This window comes from Indicator indicator, chromosome 18 (genome assembly GCF_027791375.1).
Source record: "Indicator indicator isolate 239-I01 chromosome 18, UM_Iind_1.1, whole genome shotgun sequence".
In the NCBI taxonomy this organism is placed as follows: Eukaryota; Metazoa; Chordata; class Aves; order Piciformes; family Indicatoridae; genus Indicator; species Indicator indicator.
Window position 1 is genome coordinate 2,663,561 of NC_072027.1, and position 21,263 is coordinate 2,684,823.

At 41.0% G+C, this 21,263-nt stretch overlaps 1 protein-coding gene across 3 annotated transcripts; it reads right to left on the reverse strand.

Moving 5' to 3' along the window:
* Nucleotides 1-428: 428 nt before the first annotated feature.
* On the reverse strand, nucleotides 429-18,221 carry GFPT2 (glutamine-fructose-6-phosphate transaminase 2). 3 transcript variants are annotated; one of them, XM_054389090.1, is made up of 19 exons: nucleotides 18,215-18,221; nucleotides 13,226-13,333; nucleotides 12,493-12,591; nucleotides 11,683-11,808; nucleotides 11,099-11,157; nucleotides 10,485-10,619; nucleotides 8,936-8,997; nucleotides 7,015-7,094; nucleotides 6,624-6,741; nucleotides 5,779-5,942; nucleotides 5,039-5,134; nucleotides 4,832-4,929; nucleotides 4,403-4,523; nucleotides 3,492-3,649; nucleotides 3,245-3,359; nucleotides 2,508-2,635; nucleotides 1,646-1,813; nucleotides 1,090-1,251; nucleotides 429-473 (listed from the first exon to the last, which is right to left on the reverse strand). In XM_054389090.1, exons 1-19 carry the CDS (start codon nucleotides 18,219-18,221, stop codon nucleotides 429-431), a joined length of 2,049 nt encoding a protein of 682 aa, XP_054245065.1. The 3 variants fall into 3 exon arrangements, with proteins under 3 accessions (XP_054245065.1, XP_054245064.1, XP_054245063.1); XM_054389089.1 differs by having other exon boundaries at nucleotides 6,624-6,730; nucleotides 6,998-7,094; XM_054389088.1 differs by having other exon boundaries at nucleotides 6,624-6,730; nucleotides 6,974-7,094.
* Between the last annotated feature and the right edge of the window lie 3,042 nt (nucleotides 18,222-21,263).

Genomic DNA, 21,263 nt, shown 5'->3' on the forward strand with positions numbered 1-21,263 from the left:
AATGTACTAAAAAAAATAACTTAAAAAAAAAAGCTATACAGTTGTAGTTATAAATACTATATCTTTAAAACTAGTTAAGTAGTGTAGGCTAAAAAACGACCAAACGTTCACAGTTACTCTGAAGAGAGCTGTATATATATATATATATATATTGCACAGTAGAAAAGTTCATTCAGTATACCATGTGTAAACAATTTTTATCTTCTTTGGCAATTTCAGGACTTGGAGGAATATTTGCTGTGAGCAAAAGCACTTGGGTACAAGGCACATCAAAAGCTTTTAAAGCTGCAAGAGAAATCCTTCTGACACTTCCCAGTTAGCGGTGTCATTCTCTTTAGAAAAACATGTACCTATCAATTCGGAACAACACACTGCTGCAAGTATAACTCAAGAGGTCTGGTGACAAAAACATCAGCTGTTCTTGGCTGTTATTCTACAGTAACAGATTTGGCCAAATTTCTTGGAAAGTCCACCTAGAATGAAGAAGAGAGGCTTTCAGTGTCTGACAGAGTAATACTGACATGCTGCATTTGACACTTCATTTAGTGTGCTTTTTTTAGGCATCCTAATGAGTTCTGCTTTATTCTAGACACAATAACGCACACAAGAGACTGCAGATAATGACTCACTCTTGAATTCATCCTTGCTTCCAAAACACTCCTGACAAATACGTATTTGTTTTGCACAAGATTCCTTCCCAAAGCAGTTGTCATTATCAAAGTGAACACACCTAGCCAGTGTAAGCAAACTGAGCTGTGCAAAGCACTCAGCTAGCTTAGGTTAAAGTGCAATACCACATTATTATATTTAGTTTTCTTTCTCAAAGTCCTATCTGCACCCTTCAGGAATTGAACTAAGCAAATAATTGTTATAACTTTTTAGAAGGCTAATAAAAAGCCCCAAACAAACAAAAGAAGCAGATGAAGAATTGGTACTGAAATGCCACCTTTACTACCACAGTCACTATAAGCTCCACTATTATCAACAGTTCCTTGTTAAATATGCCATAACTGGGTATCACACTCTATACTGGCAGGAGGAAGTTCAAAACTGCACTAACTGGGAGTGCCAAATAAAGCAAGCACTTACATCATATCCTCTGAGAACAGCCAGGTGGAACGAAAGCAACTGGAGAGGAATAACACTCAAGACTCCTTGAAGGCAGTCAACTGTATGAGGCAGCTCAATGGTTTTGTAGGCAAATTTTGAGCTTTCTGTGTCTTCTTTAGAACACAGAATGATTGGGCGACCCTGAAAAACAAAAATTTTGCAGTGTTAAATGAAGAGCTGGTTTAGAACTGCTTTGAAGTATGGGTTCACAGCACGTCTGTGGCATGTTTGAAGACACCCACGTAGCTAACAAAGACAGTGCCAGTCTTGCATAATGACTTTTGTCATTCACTTTGTAAGACTAAGATTTTCACCTTCCAGTTTAACAGAATTCATTTGCTTTACAACAAACTAAACCACAAATAAATGACCCACATGCAACCCGTTTTCAGTCTGCAATGGCAACCTACAATGCAGATAGAGCATCTTATTTATAACCATCGTTCGAAAACAAACATCAATACATTCTTTTTCTGAGGCACAGGCAGCAGCAATACAACATGTACAATCTCTTCCCCTGTGTTAAAGAGCTTACCTGTCGAGCAGTGACCTGTTGCAGAGCATTCTGGCACTTGGTGAAACAAGGATCCTTCATTATCACCATGATAACAGGCATTTGTTTATCTATTAAGGCTAACGGCCCATGTTTCAGCTCACCAGCCAGGATACCTTCAGAGTGCATGTAAGTGATTTCTTTTATTTTCTAAAAAAAAAAAAAAAAAAAAAAAAAAAAAGTTACTAGTAAATCAGATGAGAACTGAAAGCCACAAGAAGAAAAACACCAAGGCTTTACATCTGCCACTTAAAAACAGACATATGGCATCAAGTTGGTATTTTCAAAGATCAGTTAATAGCGAAAACAGACAAGCTTGTCTGCTGGGATTTCTATCAGGCTGCTGGCACAAGCAGAGCTGCCTCTGCATATGCATTTGCAGATCAAGAAATGGAGTAATCATCAACAGGAACTTGAAGACCTGAACACCCAACACAACCTTGGCTAATGGAGCCTATGCTTAATACTGCAAAGTTCTGTTAGAAAAGGATGTCTCCATTCCAGCAGAATGTTCCTAACATTGATTTATGGCTTTCCTGTGTAAGCATCTCATCTGAACATCAGCAGCATTGTGTTTTTCTCACATTTTCAAATGGATCAGGATTTATTTTTTTTAATAGATCCATTAAATGACCCATTTATTATGTGAAAGATACAAGAAGCTGATAACATATCCATGCTCACTTCATGTATGTGTTTAATCCAACAGGACTAAACGCTTGGTTATAATAGCAGTTTAACTGCAGCAGAATTAAGCTGTGATGAAATATTAGAAACAAGCTGTGATTCAAAAGCTACAACAGATCATCTTCAATAACATTTAACAATCCTGAAAGGTTCCTACCAGAGCTCCTTCTAGGCAAGTGGCATAATTATACCCACGTCCCATAACCAGCAGTGATCTTTGCTTGTACAGTTCAAGAGCCAAATCATGTATTTTCTCATCCAAGGACAAGACTTCTTTAATCATCTCTATTGAGACACAAAAAAGCACATATTAAAAAAAAGAAACTTTAGTTGGAAAAAAATAGTTTGCCTGTAGTAGGATGTTCTAATAATCTCTCAAAACAAATACACTTAATATAATTCAACCATAACTTTGCATCTTTGCACTTTTAGGTTATTTTCTCCAGCCTTATCTACAGCAACAAGTTTAAAGCAACTATTGGTTTGAGAAGTGCTCATAAATCCCATTTATATTTCTAAAGGAAGATGTGAATATCTGTTTTGTAGTCACCTTGAACTAGTTTCCTTTAACCTAAAATTTGAAGTGAAAGGCTTTAAAAATTGCAAACTACCAGCTTAGGAGATCAAGTAATATTTCTCATAAAAAACACCTTATTGTAATTAGAAAACCCAACCCAGGAAAATTCTGATCTTCCTGCCAAGTTTCTTGGAAGGGTGCTTGTAAAATTGGCAATCAGTGCAGAAACTAATAGTCCATTTTTCTTTTACTGTGTACCTTTCAGGAGGAGGGAGAGAGTGGAATTTAAACGAGAAAGAAACATCCCCCAGTAGTATTTTATATTGCTCATTAACTAACGTCCCCTATCCCTCCTCAAACCCAAAATATCAATATACCTGGCAATGATTTCAGTCCACTAATGATTTCCTGTCTCCTTTTCTGCAAGGAAATTCTGTCTTCAGACATCATTAGGCCAAACATTACAAGAGACACGAATTGGCTGGTATAAGCCTGCAGACAAAACAAAACATTTAGCAGCTAAGTCTGCAGAGAGGATGATCTCAGTCCAAAGTGCTACAATTAAAATTTTAATTTGATTCCACAGGGCTGAAGTATGAAAGTCAAGCACTGAAAGGCAATTACCTTTGTGCTTGCCACACCTATCTCGGGTCCTGCATTGATATGTACCCCACAGTCAGTCTCCCTGGATATGGAGCTTCCCACTGTGTTTGTGATGCCAACCGTCAGAGCACGACGCTCTTTACAGTACCTCAAGGCCATGAGCGTATCTGCAGTTTCACCTGGAAAACATTTCCATCTTGATTTGAGGATGACAGAGGAGAGTAATGATTGCTGAAAAGCATAACATTCTGCACAAGAACAGCATCAACACTTAGGGCAAAATGCAACTGAAAACAATCTTTCAGCACTCATTTGTTGTCTTATATATTTGAATCAAGTCTGAAAGAAATTTCAGTTCAGGATAGATCTGGCCCATTAACCACCATCCTTCTTTGTACATGTTGCCAAGTAATAAATCATTAGCTTCTTAAAAATTTCACAGTATCACAGTATATCAGAGGCTGGAAGGGACCTCAAGAGATCATCAGGTCCAACTGCCCTGCCAAAGCAGGATCACCCAGGGTAGTCTGCACAGGAATGCATCCAGGTAGGTTTTGAAAGTCTCCAGAGAAGGAGACTCCACAACCCCCCTGGGCAACCTGTTCCAGTGCTCTGTCACCCTCCCTGTAAAGAAGTTTCTCCTCATGTTGAGGTGAAATCTGTGTTTGAACCCCTTGTTCCTTGTCTTATCACTGTGAACCACCAAAAAGAGCCTGCCCCCCTCCACTTGACACCCACCCCTCAGATATTTATACACATTGATAGGATCCCCTCTCAGTCCTCTCAAGACTAAATAGCCTCAGGGATCTGTCTCTCTTCACTGGTGAGATGCTCAAGTCCTCTAATCATCCTCATGGCTCTCTGTTGGATTCTCTCCAGCAGTTCTCCTACAGTATTCACTCAGCTGAAGACAAAGAGCAAATGGAGCTCACCTGACTGACTTATAAAAAAGCACACATCATCTCTGAACACAGGTGTATTTCTATCCAGGAAGTCACTAGCAAGTTCCACCATCACTGGGAGTTCAGTTAATTCTTCCAGTACTTGTCGAGTCTGTATTGAAGCAGCACACAATAGTTGTTAATATCATCACCCATAAAAAGTCTTGACATTTTAAGAATCAATCTAAATGGATCCTTATTACAAAAACAAAAAGAAGAATTGATAATTACAGCTCAACAATTTTAAAATCCAAGGTGAAAAAAGTTAATTTTTAGCACTGGAGCGTTAATAAAGATCATGACACAAACCAAAACGAAATAAAAGGTTGGGATATGGAAGAAAAAGCAGATGGAGAGCTGTTGACTAAAAACCTCAGCAACTAGGAGTTGTATTTGCATTTCAGCTAAGCCTGAACATACAGCAACTGCAGCATGGTAACTGGTCCCACAGCCAATAATGATCAGTCTTCGGCATCTTCGGATTTCCTTCAGATGATCCTTCAGCCCCCCCAGCAAGACTGTACACAAGCAAGAAACAAAAGCATGTATCAAGGGTGCATTTTGTTTTCTAATAATCTGTTCAAACTTTGCAGGCTTAGTGCAGCTTGAATGCCTCTTGTGAGTTACCTGTGCTGCTCTCGAAATTCACCCTGCCCCTCATTGTGTTGACAACAGATTCTGGTTGTTCAAAAATTTCCTTTTGCATGAATGCACTGAAGTTACCTGTTTGGAAAAACACCACATGGTGATGCTGGGGTTTGTTATTTGAAGCCCTTTACAGTTACAGAGAGATGATTTTTAAGATGACCTGTGCTAGCAAGCTAATGAAATTGACAGTGTTAGCTTAAACAAAAGCTTAGCAATAGGTGAGAAAAAAGGAAGGACTGGGAGTTCTCTCTACTTGGTTGGTTTCACTTCTCAACACCAACAAGGTAACTGAATTCCTTTTTAAGGAAACTTTTGTATTCCATTTCAGTCCATAGAATCAAGAATGCATTGGTTTGAAGGAACATCTAGAGGTCATCTAGTCAAACTCCCCAGCTTAGAGCTCCATCAAGCCTGTCCTTTCCTAGTTTCTAGTCAAAGCTTGCCAACAACTACAATAACATGTTAACATTAGTTATATTTCCACTAAATATTGAGATTAATGGAAGTATCTAGGACTTTTTCAAGGTGAAAATTGGGTAAGGTTTCATACTGTCCATCCTCTCTTGGTCTTAAGGCTTGGAATTGTAAGCTCCCAAGTACAAACAGCCTAAATATTAGCCATTTTTACAACAAATTCACAGTTTTCTGCCTACTACAGAATCAGTCAGTCAGTAACTATCCATCTTTGTTGATACTTGTTTACAGACATTTCAACCCACCCTTCATGATTTGCTGCAATTCCATCTGCAAGGTTTGGATGGCCCGGGAAGGATCGTCACTAGCTGAGCGCTCGAGGCGGTGAATCGAAAGCTTCCCATCAGTTACTGCTGCAATGTCATCATCTTCTAAAAAAATCACTCTGTTGGTGTGCTCAATGATAGCACTGCAGAAAAAGTAGAAACAAGACAAACATGAGCCAGTAAGAACTGGTAGCAGCACTCGTAAAAACACTTCCAGCCCCACTTCTATCTTCCTTATGGACATAAGGACAGGCAGAGCCATCTTAAAGGAAATGGCTCCATCTGCTGCTCCTCCTGCACTCACAGCAACCTGAAGCAGAAGGCTCAGGAACCACAGCACCTCTCATCAGCATGTTCCTGCTGCTCTGATCCTGCCTGCCAGTGGCAGGACCCCCAAGGTCACTATCATTCTTTCTGAGGTAAATGCATGCCGTGATGTCCCGGTTCCTCCTAAGTTTGGACTGACACCAATATTTCCTCCTTCAATAAATGAACTAGAACACAAGAATCCAGACTAACCTATAGTCTGGCCAAATACTTGGCTGATAGTGTCTATTTGTACCCAAGTTAGCCAACTGCACTGGAAGTATTTTACACAGAGTTTAGCAACTGGCAGATACTGCACTTGTGTGCAGCTCAACTACTGATATCGAGCCTTCACATTTTTCAAGCACTTTGGCCTGGAGGCTTTATGAAGTCAACTAGATTCAAAGATGTTCTATCACAAAACAACTGTACAGCAGCAAAACAGCATAAGATTTTCAGAACTACTTCACTTCTAAGCAAAAACAGTATTTTAAGAAATATTTCAGCACTTTTACTACCTTGCATCTGAAGCAAAGAAGAATTCTACTGCCTTGTCCCCAACAGCATGAAGGCAGGTAGAGCTGTCCAACCTTTTCAATCGTGAATTGCACATGTTTTTCACATTCTCAATGTTGCCTATTAAAACAATAAGACACTTAAAATGCAAAACTAAATCTGTTTAGCTTAGAAATTATGAACTCTACAGGTTCAAGTTATCACAGTCACAGCAGTGTTTTGGGGGATGGGACTTCTACATGAACTGTGCATTCAACGGTAGAAATATCCCCAGCTAAGAAGCTGTTTGAGGCATCAGCTGGTAGTTTGGTAGCACAAAGAGCAATTAACCTAATCATAAAGCAACAATAACTTTAGTTCTTAAAAAGAATGTAACTGGATTTATCAACTTACATGTTCTATATAAAACAGGAATCTGGTCGGTGGAGAGCTTGTACTTACTCCTAACCCCAATGAGCAAAGGGCTCCCTCTCCTACAAAGGGAAAACAGTCAAGTGTGTAAAGAGAAAGGTACAGTCAAAGAAGTCAGATGACATCTGTGAAATTAAGAGACAATATTCCATCTAGCTTCCCAAACTGAAAGATCCTCCTCAGCCCTGATCCTAAAGCTATTACATGGGAAGTTACAGAAACAAACCAGGTTTATATAAGATTCACCAAAGATTATTATGAGTAAGTACTTGGTGATTCTTTCCTTGTGAACTACACCCTGGTAGAAGACAACATACATGGACTAGTTGTTTTCCTTCCAGTAATCACAAAAGAGCTTAGCACAAGCATTAATGTGAATATTGTTTCTAAATAAAGCTTAGTCTGCCTCTGAACTGGGCCAGCAATATGCTCCAGTGCTCTTTACTACTGAAATACTGTTCCACCCCTTAGCATTTTTAAATTCAGAAATGTCAACCAGCACTACTGCACCTCTGGAACTGTCCAATATTTAAATCACTTTTAATTATATGAATCACATGCAACACTGAAGAGCTTATTAAAGATATATATATATATATATCTCACAGGAAAAAAAGAGAAAAGGGAAAAAAAGACTTGTTCACAGCCCCTAAACATCTCAGATTACAAATTTAGCTTCTCTTAATCCTCTCACTCCTAAAAACCCAAACCTGAACCACATATAGAACAGTACATTTCAGAAGATGTTCTCTAATTAGTGACAGCACAGCTGGCTTGTTCACAGTTTTAATATAGTCCCATCTTAGACCTCAGAAGCAATGGGCTTTTTGGTTGCAATATAAAACATTCTTTATTGCCACTGTGACTTCACTTGCTGCTTTAATATCTTTACATTTCCTGAAAGTTGTTTTCCAAGTCATAAATAAAAGCATAACTTTTACAGGAGAAATTCATAAATGCCACGACAGCTATAGAACACTACTTGTATAACCTATTAATATGATGCCATTTTAGCCAACCTGAACACACTCAGCCCAGTCTTTATTTGATGTAAAGTAAAACTGAACCATATTTCCCTCCCCTTTTTGATACAGGAGAAATGCTAGCACACACTTAATACAATTTTAGAAACAGAAGATACACTGAGCTTTTTTTATTGACACCCTGTAACAGACCTTTTAGGATGTCAGGTAGTGATAGGACTAGGGGGAACAGAGCAAAACTAGAAATGGGTAGATTCAGATTGGATGTTAGGAAGAAATTCTTCACCATGAGGGTGGTGAGACACTGGAACAGGTTGCCCAGGGAGGTGGCAGAAGCCTCATCCCTGGCTGTTTTTAGGGCCAGGCTGGATGTGGCTCTGAGCAACCTGATCTAGTGTGATGTGTCCCTTCCCATGGCAGGGGGACTGGAACTACATGATCCTTGAGGTCCCTTCCAACCCTAACAATTCTACTCTATTCTAAAAGGACAGGCTATAGGAATGAGGTTGTCAGTGGTACCTTCTTCTCAGGGTACATGGATGACCTCCAAGCAAAAGCGTATTTGCATGAAGCAAGAAAACATCATCTGATTACTTTTCACTGCTGCCTTTGCATCCTCAAAAAGTGAGTAGTCACACGTAATTTAGTAAACAAAAATCAAGCTAAAGATTATTGAGAAACAACACAAGCCTCTGGAAATTACATGACCTGCAGTCAGTACAGCTCAAACTACATTTGTGGAGCTTTGCTGCACTTCACAAAGGATTCCACTAGTGCAGCTATCTACCTTCTGAGCTTTGGTTAATTAAGCACTTTGAACATCAGTATTCCAATATCTTTTTAAGACATTTTTAGCTGCCCTTTTTTTTTTTTTTAACCTAAAAAAGAATGAATTATACATAAAATGGACTTTTACTAACCTGGTAGCAACAGCTTCACCTGGGTAATGGATGCTCTTGAAAACCAATGCAAAAGCGCCTTCCTGGGAACCATGCAAACAGAAGAGGAAAAAAAAATCCTAAACAACTTTATCTCAATTAGTTGCATCTCATTAAACTGGGGCCCCTCTTCCTGAGGAGGCTGTGAAGGAAAGCACTTTACTACTATCAGGAATCTCTTCCTGGAGGGCAGACTGCACCTTTAAAGGAATTGGCCATAAGGCAGAACTAGCTAACACGCTTGTAGCAGTGGAACAGCTGGAAGCTCAGGAAGTCAGCACTTAGCCCCTCTTTTATAAATAATAATGCAAGGGTTAAAAAAAAAAATAAAACAAAACTTTGAGAGCTTACTCAACATAAAGATTAAGACCTTTACTTTTAGTGAGACTTTTAATAAGAATTGTGCACACAGCTACTTTTTCAGCTAAATTTTTGGTGTTACTAATTGTAGTTTAAGCAGCAAAGTCTTCCTGATGCATTTCAAAAAAAGGCAAGCAAGCAAAGAAACAAACAAAACAAACCAAAACTCTCCACCAAAAAAAAAAAAAATCCACAATGCAAGAACAAAACCAGCAAGATACAATCAACCACTGTATAACAGCAACACAGCTTACAAAGTGGAATATTCCAAGAGCAGGAACAAAAGCTGGAAACAGAAGAGATGGTAGCATTGACTCCCCTGGCAGGGACTCTAGTCAGACTACTCTGTCCTGGTTCTGAAGTCAGGTGAAGTCACCCTTGATCTCTAGGTGGCCACACCACTATTCCCTCTTGACCCACACAGGCCTTTACTGTCAGCCCTGCTCTGGGGGAATCCTACAAAGCTGCTTCAGAGAGGAGAAAGGGGAGGTGAAAAGAGTGTAAGAAACAGCAGGAAGGGGAGGGAAAACATCTGCCTGGAGACTGGGGGGAGGAAACAAAGCAAGCTTTCTCTGAGTTTGCAATGCATCTATCAAGGTTTTTAAGCATTCACATACTAGGTAACAGTAGATTCCCACTTCACAGTTTGGAAATCAGCTATGCCATGAATCAGTACAGCTTGTTAGATCTATCTCCAAACTGGGGACTCAAGGCATATTAATAGACAAACTTGAATCACAGCAGTGTTTTAACATGATCAGAATAGCCCTTAAGAACACTCTGGCCTTTATGAGAGATTTCAGCTCCCAGAGGCACCTATTATTTTTTTTAATTAAGCTCCTTCATTAAAAATTTGTGATAACCTCTTGCTAAAAAAAACCCAAACAAACAAACATGAAAAACAAAACCCAAACCAACAGGAAAATGAAACAAAACCCTCTGCTAATGCAATTTAAAGGTTTACCATTGAAAAGCCTTTGAAGTTCTCAAAATTTTAATCTCATTTCTTGGTCTACTAAGCATTGCTTAGAAGCCAAAAAGCATCACTTGCAGAACCTTCTAAGGACTCCTGGAGAGGATCCAAAAGCATAAATGATAAATTCTCAGGGAACCCCACAAATAGCTTATTCTGTAGAACATAAAAACAAAAAAAAGCAAACTTCCCACTTACCAACTGTTGAATAACTCTTTCTACTAAGGCTGAAAAACTGGTGTCCTCACTCTCTCTGTTGTCATACATGTATTTGATCAGTTTGGGGATCGTTTCTGTATCTGTTTCAGATTCAAACTCATAGCCTTTGCTCTCCTGAAACGTCATATAGAATAGAAAAAAGTGTTTTCATCCTCGGGCAAGAAACACTGAAGAGCCTCTCAGCTGCCTCCCACCAGAAACTGCGCAGTAGGAGGCTGCTTGGAGCACTACACTGGATTAGTGGATACAGACCTCTATAGACAATGTATAAAGACTTTGCCTGGCATAGCTACTCTTTTGGAAATACTGCAGTAAGTCTTGCTTAGCATGTCAAGCAAAGAGGCAATATGGAGCCCATTCCACACAGCCTCCCAAAGAATCTGAGTGCAAATTGCTACTGTACTGATAAGTACTCTGCATTTAGGGTTACAAGCACAAATTGCATTTCACCAGCTCCAGAGTCCTTCACACCACTACATTATAGATGACATCAAGAAACTCAAATTCAGATTCCGACAAAGTCATGAAAGATCTCATGGTACTTGGTGGAGCATTTACTTTCTAGTTGTAGAATCAAGTTGCCAAAGACTCACCAGAAATTTTCTCAGGTCCTTATAATTTGTGATGATTCCATTATGGATAACAACGAATTCTAAAAAGAAAAAAACAAATCAAACCAAATATATATATACATCAGTAATGAAAATTTTAGATATTTGACTCAAACCACAAAAATAGAGGGGAAAAAGGCTTAAAGTACACTAGAAACTACCTGCTATAGCTTTCAAAACAATGGCTTATCACCAGATGGGGATAACTGAAAGCAGAAGCTTACAAATTCTAAAGGCATACAAAGGTTATTCCAAATCATTAAACCAGTTCTAAACTATCCCCAGCAGAATTGCACCAAGCTATCTCAAGTGGAAAGCGATATGAAATCTCTTTCCCAGCCCAGACAATATTGCTGCACAGAACTCATTAACCTTTTGCAGTGTCACTTCAGCCTCAGAAGAGGCTATTTAATTGCAACGGAGTCTAACCTTAATAGAATGGCAACAGCTTGGGCCTAACACACATAACAGATACTGTAATGCTAGAAAGAACAGAGCACACGTGCTGTGGGGATTGAACCATTTCAAACACCTGCAACTCCACAGTGCCTGCAGAGATTACATACCATTGCTTTTATCAGACCTCTGAGGGTGACTGTTGATGGCACTTGGAACTCCATGAGTTGCCCAGCGTGTATGAGCAATTCCGAAGTGCGTTTCGAAATCTGCTTTTGAATCCAGGTCATCTTGTTCTACACAGAAGAAATTCAGTTTGCTGAATATTGAGAGTTGAGTCCCTCTCTCATACACATACAACTAGTAAAACACTAAGAGAATTCCTACAGGCAAAAAAAAATCTAAGTTATCTTCTGGCTTGCTTTAAAACCATTTGCTTTCTTGACATTACACTTCAGATAGTTCTAGCCACTGCGATGAAAACTTTGTTTGCCAAGAGCTGACCATTTCCAGCCAATACTAACAGCAAGGCTAACAGCCCACGTTACTGTAGATTATAATGTAAATGTATTAAAACATAACTTCAGTTCTTCACAGATGGGAGCACTGCATAAAGCAGACTGTGATGACAGCCAGCTGCTTAAATGGTCGTAAATTCTGTCAGAGTCCATGTTTCAACGTTTCAGCTACCAAACAGAAATCATCTTGTGTGAAACACCAAGGTAGCCCAGGTCCTGAACAAAGCAGCAATCAGAAGAGGGGAGAGTAGAGTGATAGCCTCACAACACAATACCTAAAGATCAGCTTGCTTCTCAAGTGCAGATCTGGGGGGAGCACAGTTTGACTGACACTGGAATACGCAATGCAGGCATTTCTGGTACAAAACCATAACTGTCATTTCATGATTTCACTTCCTGCTGAGATGCAAATGATGTCTGACTGGGAGACCAAAGTAAAATGGTAATTTTTAAGACACTTACTGTACAACTCTTCTTCCAGGGCCTTTACTTTTCCTCTTTTCTTAACTAGTTTGATGAATCTTTCTTTATCTTCATTATTATTTCCATCAATTGCCACTCCTACAGTACAGGACACAGTCACAATGTTATTTAAAACATGAAACACAGTGGAGGGAAAAAAAAAAGGCTGAGAAAAAAAAGCAGACAAGCACACACTAGTGAAACTATTGTTTGTAAATTATCCTTCAAAGGGATATACTTGAAGTCTGTGGCTAAACCTGTGTTCAAATCAGATTAGATGAAGTCTATATCCACTGCACAGATGAAAATACACACAAGCTGTCCCAAATTCAGTCTGATGACAGACTGATATGTTTTTTTCCCAATGAAATAAGCCAAATCAAATTTAAAGACAGGTTTAAGCCTCCCAAAACTTTCCCTGGGACTCACATATTTAAAGGATGAGGCACAAACTACACAACCCTGTGTGGAGGTCTTCTTCCTCACACCCAGTTTGCATTGCTTCTGTGTGCTGAACCTCAACCATCATCTGATTACAGAGGTAAACACCCAATTTAGATTCCTGAGGAAAGCTGAAGAAGAAACTCCAAGAATCAAGGTAATTAGTCCTGATCTTTTAATCTGTAGGATTCGAAAAGAAAATCCAACACAAATAACTTTGAAAGCACCCAAGAAAAGGTCAGGTAAGTAGCTATTGGTTGCTAAAATTAATTTGCTGGGTTAGTTTACGTACCTGCAGAGTCATATCCTCTGTATTCTAGTCTCTGCAATCCTTTTATCAAGGTCTCAAATATTTCCTTCCGAGTTCGAGGCACTCTGTAGTTTAGATAAGCGAAAATTCCTGTTTAAAGAGAAAAGGGGAAAAAAATAAACAAAGATTGTTTTTAGAGTTTGGATCCCTTCAGGCTTAATTTAAAACAAGGATGACAGAGAGGTCCTAGGAGGATCCAACCTCCCATTAATTTCTAATAGGTTTTTGAAATGGAAAGAGTTCCAATAATAAAGGAATCAGGACCTTCATTTTCACCATGCAACACACCACACCTTCCTGGCCAGTTTTGCTCTTCTCATGTTACCCACCAAGAGTTAAACAGTTGAGAAAGGTTAAAAAATGTCTACTTTTCATGAAAACCACAGCTGAAAACTGGAACACTGTGATCTATTTTATATCCAGACATTCAAAGAAGGAATATATTCACCAGCACTAACACAAGGAGACTTTTGTAATCAAAGTCATGGCCTTAAATACCCATGGGTAGGTACTAGGCACAACATCTATTTCTGAAAGGCTCCAGCTTAATCCTGTATACAACAGCCACTTCAGCAGGAAGGGAACAGAGAAGAAAACATAAAGAAAGGGCAGAAGTCAAAAGGATGGGACAATAAAGGAAAGAAGCAGAAGGTACAAAAGCAGGGTCATCCAAAAACCAAGCAATCATCCCTTTGCACTGCCTCAACACAATGCTGCCTGCCAAACCCAACTCAACAGGGACATCAGATCCGTTTGCTTGCCCTGTGTTGCTCAGGTCAACTCCTACAGAGGCACTCCAAGGAAAGACATGAACTCATTCCTTGCCTACTCAGCAAACAGAGCCAGGAAGAGTCTGCAAGTCTGATCCCTGTTCTCTTGAATAGTCCAGTCATTAACCAAGAAATGGCTTTTTGAGTTTGGGGGCTGGATACCCTCTCCCCTCCAGCCCTACACAATTTTTTGAAGGCAAATTACACAAGCATTTTTTCACTAGGAGCTTGGGAGATGTTGTTGCATCTTTAGAAAAGGTGTAATAAAAAGGTCACCTGCAAAGGAAACCACAACCATTTCTTTTCTCTGATCTTGCTCTTCCTGGGACTTCTGTGTTTATAAGGATAGTTTAGCCCTTGTCTTAAACCAGAACATTAAATCTTGCAAATCTGTACCCCAATAAAATGGAAATATCTCATTTCACTGTTACAACCCAAGCAAGTCAGCATACTTGTTAGACTACAGTTAGCATAAAAAAAAAAAAACAAAAACAAAAAACCAAACCAAAACCCCCACACTTTAAGAGCTCAACAGATAAGCAGTTCAGACAAGTAAGTGTTTTAAACAGAGAAAGCCTTTGTTTGAAATTTAACACCCTCTTCCCCTTCAATTAAGGCTTTTGATCTGTAAATGGCTATAGTGAAGAGGCTGTTACAATGATACACTAATAAATCTCCCTTATGAATATTACTGTGAATTCAGTTACTCTGCTGGTTTTAAGCCATTAATACTGCTGATTTGTCTGTGAGACCAGAGACTGTTGCAGACTATTGCATTGCTCTCTGAATTTGTCTTGGAAGGATTAAAGGGTGGAAAATGCTTCTCAGTTACAAAAGTGAGATTTACGAGGAGCCCAGCCTAATTATATCTAGTGTGTCCAATATACTAAGACAATGGTTGCATTTGAAGAGGTATTTGGGAATATGACCAGCTAAATGCTGTTTTTCATGGAAGCTTTGAAAAATAATGCCTCTGGTTATATACAGTCAGTCACTTTAGACTGGGTGCTTGCTGATCATTTTTCCAGATACTTACCGTTCTCTGGCACTAACCACGAACCTCAAAAGCAGCATTCTTCAATTTCTTCAATACAAATTTCTCAACATCATTCCAAAACATTGCTACACACCTCATTTTAGATCCAGCTCTACTTTCTGGGCCAGATTTCACAATGTATTTAGGACACATCAGCCTTGTATGTTCCATGTGGCATCTTTGACTCCACAGAGCTCCAGGAAGCACCTTCCTTTGGGACCATCCTTACAAAGCTACTAGCGTGCTGCAATTGTTAAAAACCTTCTTATTTCTAGGGAACTGTAGCTGTGCTTCCACACATGTGGATTAGAAGACACAGAAGTCACCAGAGGGCATTTAGAAAGAAAGCAATAGCTGCAGCTGATTTGTCAAGAAATATATTCTAAACCCTTTCTCTAGCACTCTTCTGTTTCATGCTTTACCTACTTGCGTATTTTCTTTCCTCCTCAGTCATTATTTTGGCTGGACTTAAAGCACGTTGCTCAACTCCTGTAGAAACAACTTTTGATAATGACTTCTTGTAGCTTCCTTCCTTCTGGAAGCAAACCAATATGACTGAACCTTAGTTGAATCACAATTGTGATAAGAGAGTTGCGTGACGTTCACAAGTTATGTTACAATGGCCTCCCCAAGCTATCAGATGCCAATTCCAGAGCTTTTATCTCTCTTGCCCAATGAAGACTCCAAGTGCTCTCTAGGCTAATGTAACACTGAAGTGATATATGTGTTGTGTTGGGGAAGGCAATTTTTTTTTTGTCAGTACAACATAACCAATAACTTACTTCTCTAAGTCAAACAAACATAGAATCCAGTAGAAGTACTTAAAGTGTTATACTAGGGCACTGCTCTCTTGATCCAATAGCTGAATCTAGTTGATAACTTTCCATAATTACAGAGTTTGCATAAAAAACAAGGTAGGTCAATCTACATGGCTTATTTTTGGAGTCAGGTGCTCAAACAGAAACAGAAAGTGGTTTATTACTAAAGCAGTTTCAGTCAGGTGCAGACACTGGAAGCAAGACTCTCCCTTCACATGGATATGAAGTCAGACTTTCCTCTTTTGTTTTCAGGATTGCAAGCAGACCAAACCCAAGAAAAGTTCTTTGAGAATTTTTGGCTTTGTGGAAAAAAAAAATCCATAAGAACTCTTGTAATTGCAAGACTTCACCAAAATCAAGAAGGGGGCAGCCTATGCTTGAAATTTGAACAAAATTAAATATTTCTTATTTTTAATAAAAGGATGCCTCTACTGGGGTAAGTGCATTGCTGATGCCAGAAACAAAGCTTCAAGAAAGTCAAAGTCTTAACTTCATATCCTGTGAAACTAATTTTGATTTAAAATAGGTAGATCACCAGTTTAAGAGCATCTTGTCTGTTCTTCAAACCTGCATACTTTTGCTATACTGTCTCCTTATATGTAAGTGATAACATCTCAACTTTGTTTCCTAAAGAGCATGGTTCAAGCAGTATTTAATGACCTCTGTATTTGCAAAACAGAAAACAATGGGTTTAACCCTTCATGTGCTACCTGAAGTCAGAGAAAACATAACAGGACATGTTCAACACTTAAATCTGGAAAAATATGCAAATTAAAAACATATCAAAAGTAATTTGGAAACCATTGGTTGCAACCTCAAGAACTTCTGCACTTCCTACAGCAGATCAGTACAGTAAGCAGGATATGTGACATCTTTCACAATAATGAATATCACATAAAAGGCCTCCAAAATGTCAATAGGAAGGAAACCAGCACTACTCTCACTGCACTTCATGAACTGCTGCTCTGTGCCATTCCATACTGAGTCAGTTACTCCACCCTAAGCTAGCTGTTTTACCAAACTCGTGTAACGCTGTTAACACCCTCATTTCCCAATCAATATACAGCCCAGCTATGCTAAGGCTCTATATTAACATTTACACGTCTCACTGATCAGGGCTTGCCACCAATACCTTTGGTTTGCTCAGGCACTGAGCCAAGTCTGTCACCTGAAGGGGCTTTGTTAAGAAGACATTGGAGTTGCCTCATTGATAGTGGCCTGAGTCACGTAGCAGCTCCAATTGTATCACCCTCACGTTTCCATTCAAATGAAAGACGCTTACTGGACTCCGTGCTGCTCCCGAGGTGACGATTAAAGAGGATGTGGAGGCAGGGAAAAGATACCTAGCTCCGAAAGTACAGCTTTGGGAGCACTAGCTCGACTCACTTCCAATCTGCATCTTACAAAAGAGGTTTTGTTCGTGATGGCTAAGATGTAGAAGTGTGAATTTTCCTACTTTCAACTAAAATATCCTTCCAGACCTGAGAGGAGGTTTCAGCAAAGGGATAGCTAAAGTTTCACTAAAATTTCCTCCAAAACTAAACCCCATTTTATTAGCAGCTTCCGAGGGCACACTTCGATTTTAATCTGATCCAAAACTAATCCAAGCAATTGTACACGCGATGTAGGCATTATATTCACGGTCTCACCTTTATTAAAGAAAGGAGATTAAACTCACATCAAATAAGAATTAGACTCCTTCACAGCCTTTGTTTGAAAACCACAAACTCTTCCTATCACATATGGGAAGTGAGTCACAGCTAATCTGGATTAGGAAAGAGCCAAGCGCATCCAGAAACCGATGCATCACCCAGAGCAGCGATGCACTGAGGCGTCTGGACCAGGAGGAGCAAGGTGAACAACGCAGTCAAGATGCCCCCAGAGCAGCCGGGAGCTGGGAACGGGACGTTTTCCGACCACAAGACTGAGGGACCCGCCGTCGGACACGGCTGTGGGGCACAGAAAGGCAATCTCCTCCTCCTGGGAGGAAGAGGGGGCGGACGGAGGAGCTTTACCTTTACCTGCCACCCCCGCAAGAGCCGGCCGTTCTCTCTCCCCATCCCACAAAATGGACGTAGAGGAGCCAGTCCCGAAGGAACCCGCTGCAGGGGGCAGACGCAGCCCCAGGCCCCGCTGTCACAGCAGGACAGCCCCAGGGACAAAGCAGCTCTTCTCCCACACCCCGACGGAAGGGGCGGCGGGACTCGGGGTTCTCCGCGAGCACCTCGCCCCCTACCAGCGACCCCCGCCGCGGCTGGGGGAGGTCCCCCGCTCCGAGCCGCCCGGAAGGAGAGGCCTGCGGCCGGCTCGGGCTGCTCGCGGCGGGAGCCGCGGCTCCGTCACTCACCGCACATGGTCGCGCCACACGGTCCTTCCCGCTAGTAGGAAACGCAGCTCCCGCCCGACGGCCTGGCTAGGGAGCTGCCGCCTCCACGGCTCTTATAGCTCGGCCGGCTCGGCCCCTGCCTCCCTGCTCATTGGCCGCGGAGCGGGAGCAGGGGCCGCTCCGCCCGGGGCTCACGGCACGGAGCCGGCCCAGGGGCGGGGGGTGGCCACAGCGGTTCGCGCCCTGCCCCAGGCCAGGCCCTGCCCCCCTGGCCGGCTCGACCCTTCTAGGGGCCACCGAGGGCTGATTTACCGCCCTCCGCAGACGGAGGAGCCCAGGCTGGAAGCGAAGCAGTTCGTGCTGTCGAGGCAACATAGCCGGGGCCGAGGGAAGCCCCTCTCCGAGCTTGGCAGGGAAAGGTGGCCCTCCGCTCTTACAGGATTTACGGCCACAAGTCTTTGGAAGCAGAGGTTCGGCAGCCAGCTTCATGGCCACAAACAGAACAGCAAGCACCCGCCTGTGCGCTCAGCCAGACGAGGGCCATCAGCCTCATCTGATGGACAGCCTTTCCCAGCAAACGACTCCCGGCCAGCCTGTATGGTCTCTTCTATTTCCTTGGCAAGAGAAAAAACTGCAGGTGTGCTTCAGGAGTCTCCTCCAGCCTCTTCTTCCCCAGCTAGACTCCCGAAGAGAGTAGGACGTGAGGGCGAGGAAACCCAGAGGCTCTGTCCCACTGACATAGTCCACAGGGCCCTCACCTCAGCACAAGTCCAGGCCTGGAGCTCTGACCCTCACACAGCAGGCTCAAGCTTCTTCTTCTAAAGAAACTTAGCTCTTATCTCTGCTGCCTCCCAGCAGAGGTAATGGTGACCTTTCAAGAAAGTGTCTTGCAGTGTGAATACCTGCAGTCTAAGCTCAGTAGTAGCTCAGGCTGCTTTATTCAAATAAGCATGATTCTTTAAAAACGCCTGCTAAAGTTTCATGAGGGTTCAGCCCACTTACACTTTCTTCTTCTTTATTAAAAAGCAGCGATACATCTGGTAGATATGATTCTAGTCATCTCACAGTTATTGAAAGTCAAGTGCAAGGTGTCTTACAGCTAGAACTTACGGGCAAGTTTTCTTCTGCATTTTTGGAACTTTTTTTTTATGGAGAAATTGAATAAAGGATAAAGATTAAAACATCAACATTTCAAAAAAAAAAAAAAGGAATTCTCCTAAATTTTGGTGCCACTTTAGGAAAGGAAAACTAGCTCAGTTTTAAGGCAAAAATCTAGATTTAAAATATCTTCAAGTCATAACATTAAAACAGTGTTAGAAATACTACTTGAGTTTATTAGAAGGAATAAATTGTGTTTTTCACTGACTGTATGAAACAGCTATGCACACCATGCTCCATAAAAAATGGTTTTGTTTTCCTTCCCTTATTCCCCAGAATAAGACCAAACAGACCCATGGTTTGTCACAGCTGCAGTCCCAGCTCCGTCACTGAGCTGTGATGTGACAACAGGCAAGTCATGTTGACATGCCATTCCAGTTTGTCTTGTCTGTTTTGGTTACTGTGCTCCTGCTCTGAAGCAATCTCTGATCTTGTTTCCCCTACTTCAGCCCAAGCACAGGGGAAGGTTCCTCTTCCCAGCTCTGCTTGTTAAGCAGCATTGATATTTATATTAAATTATATGCAGAAAGATTCTTTTCAGTCCCCATGCAATACACATTTTAACTAAGGAGTAGGGGAGATAGAGACGGTAGGGGAAAAGCACTTGTTAACATCACTGCAATACTAATTGCCAGAGACCACGAGTCAGAGCCCAAAATTTCACTCATGCAAGACACTTCATATTTCCATGTGACATTCCCAGGGAGAAAACTGGACAAAAAATGAGGCTCAACATGAAGTATGAACTGCACAAATTAGTGGTTAACATGTCACTTCAATCACTTGGCAGTCAACAATTCCCAGACTCATCTGCCTGATGCCATCTGGCTTTTCCATGACTTTTTGGAAGTATGACTTGTATTTACTGGTAAGGATTTTGTCTTGAAAGAGAGAGATTTTACAGCACTCAGATGAAATGATCAAATTGATCCCATCTTGCCTTAAAACTTGTTAAAGTCTAAAAGCCCAAATACTGAATCTACCATACCATATTCAACACAGTAAGGATATTCAGCTGCCCTCTAGAAAAGTGCTCTTCTCAGGAGACCATTAAAACTCAACAAAACAGCAGTTTTGAGCCAGAATTTGTAAACTGAAGGTTGCCATTTTTGTGCTGTAACGAGGAGGTCAACTGATGCAACTTCCTACCAAATTCTGAACACAAATCTGAAGTGACACTCTTAAGGATCAGGAATTTTTGGCTAGCCATGTCTGTCCTTTTTTCCTGTATTTGCAGAAGTGATCAAAACCAGAAGTAGGAAATAGTAGGGTGCAGTATGGAAACTACTGTATCACTGCTTTAGTGTCAGGTAACAAGGAAGTTGCCTGGGGCACCATTAGGCAAAGGCAAGGAGCAATGAAAATCATTCAGGATGTAGTTGGGAAAAGAGGAATTTATGCAGAGGCTCTCTCTGAGCCTGCTGCGAGTGGTAATTCTTGCAATATTTATGCCCTGCCCTGAAAAGCAGCCAGCAGCATTTTAAGGACAGATATTTCATGATTCATTTGCATATTGAAGAGATTCAGATACATATCTAAGTACCTTTCAGACTAGATGAACTGCAATTGGACTAGATGACCTTTCAAAATGCCTTCCAAGCTAAAGCATTCTAGGATTCTGCCTTGTTCTGTTCCATCCTAGGCACCAAAGGGAACCAAATTTCCTGCTGAGGATTTCCAGTAAATTCAGTTGTCTCAGAGAGTAAAAGGACCAAAATACTTTTATCAGTAAAGAGGGGCAGGACCAAAGCAGCAGTGGATGTGAACTGCACAAAGAAAGAACTTCTTTAATGCAGTTAAAGGAAAGAATTAGGAATGATGTGTGTATGGTGCAAGGATGATGGGTGAGCAAATGGAAGTCCCTTCCAACCCCAGCACTGCTATGATCATAGCTGGGTTCTAAAACTCCTTT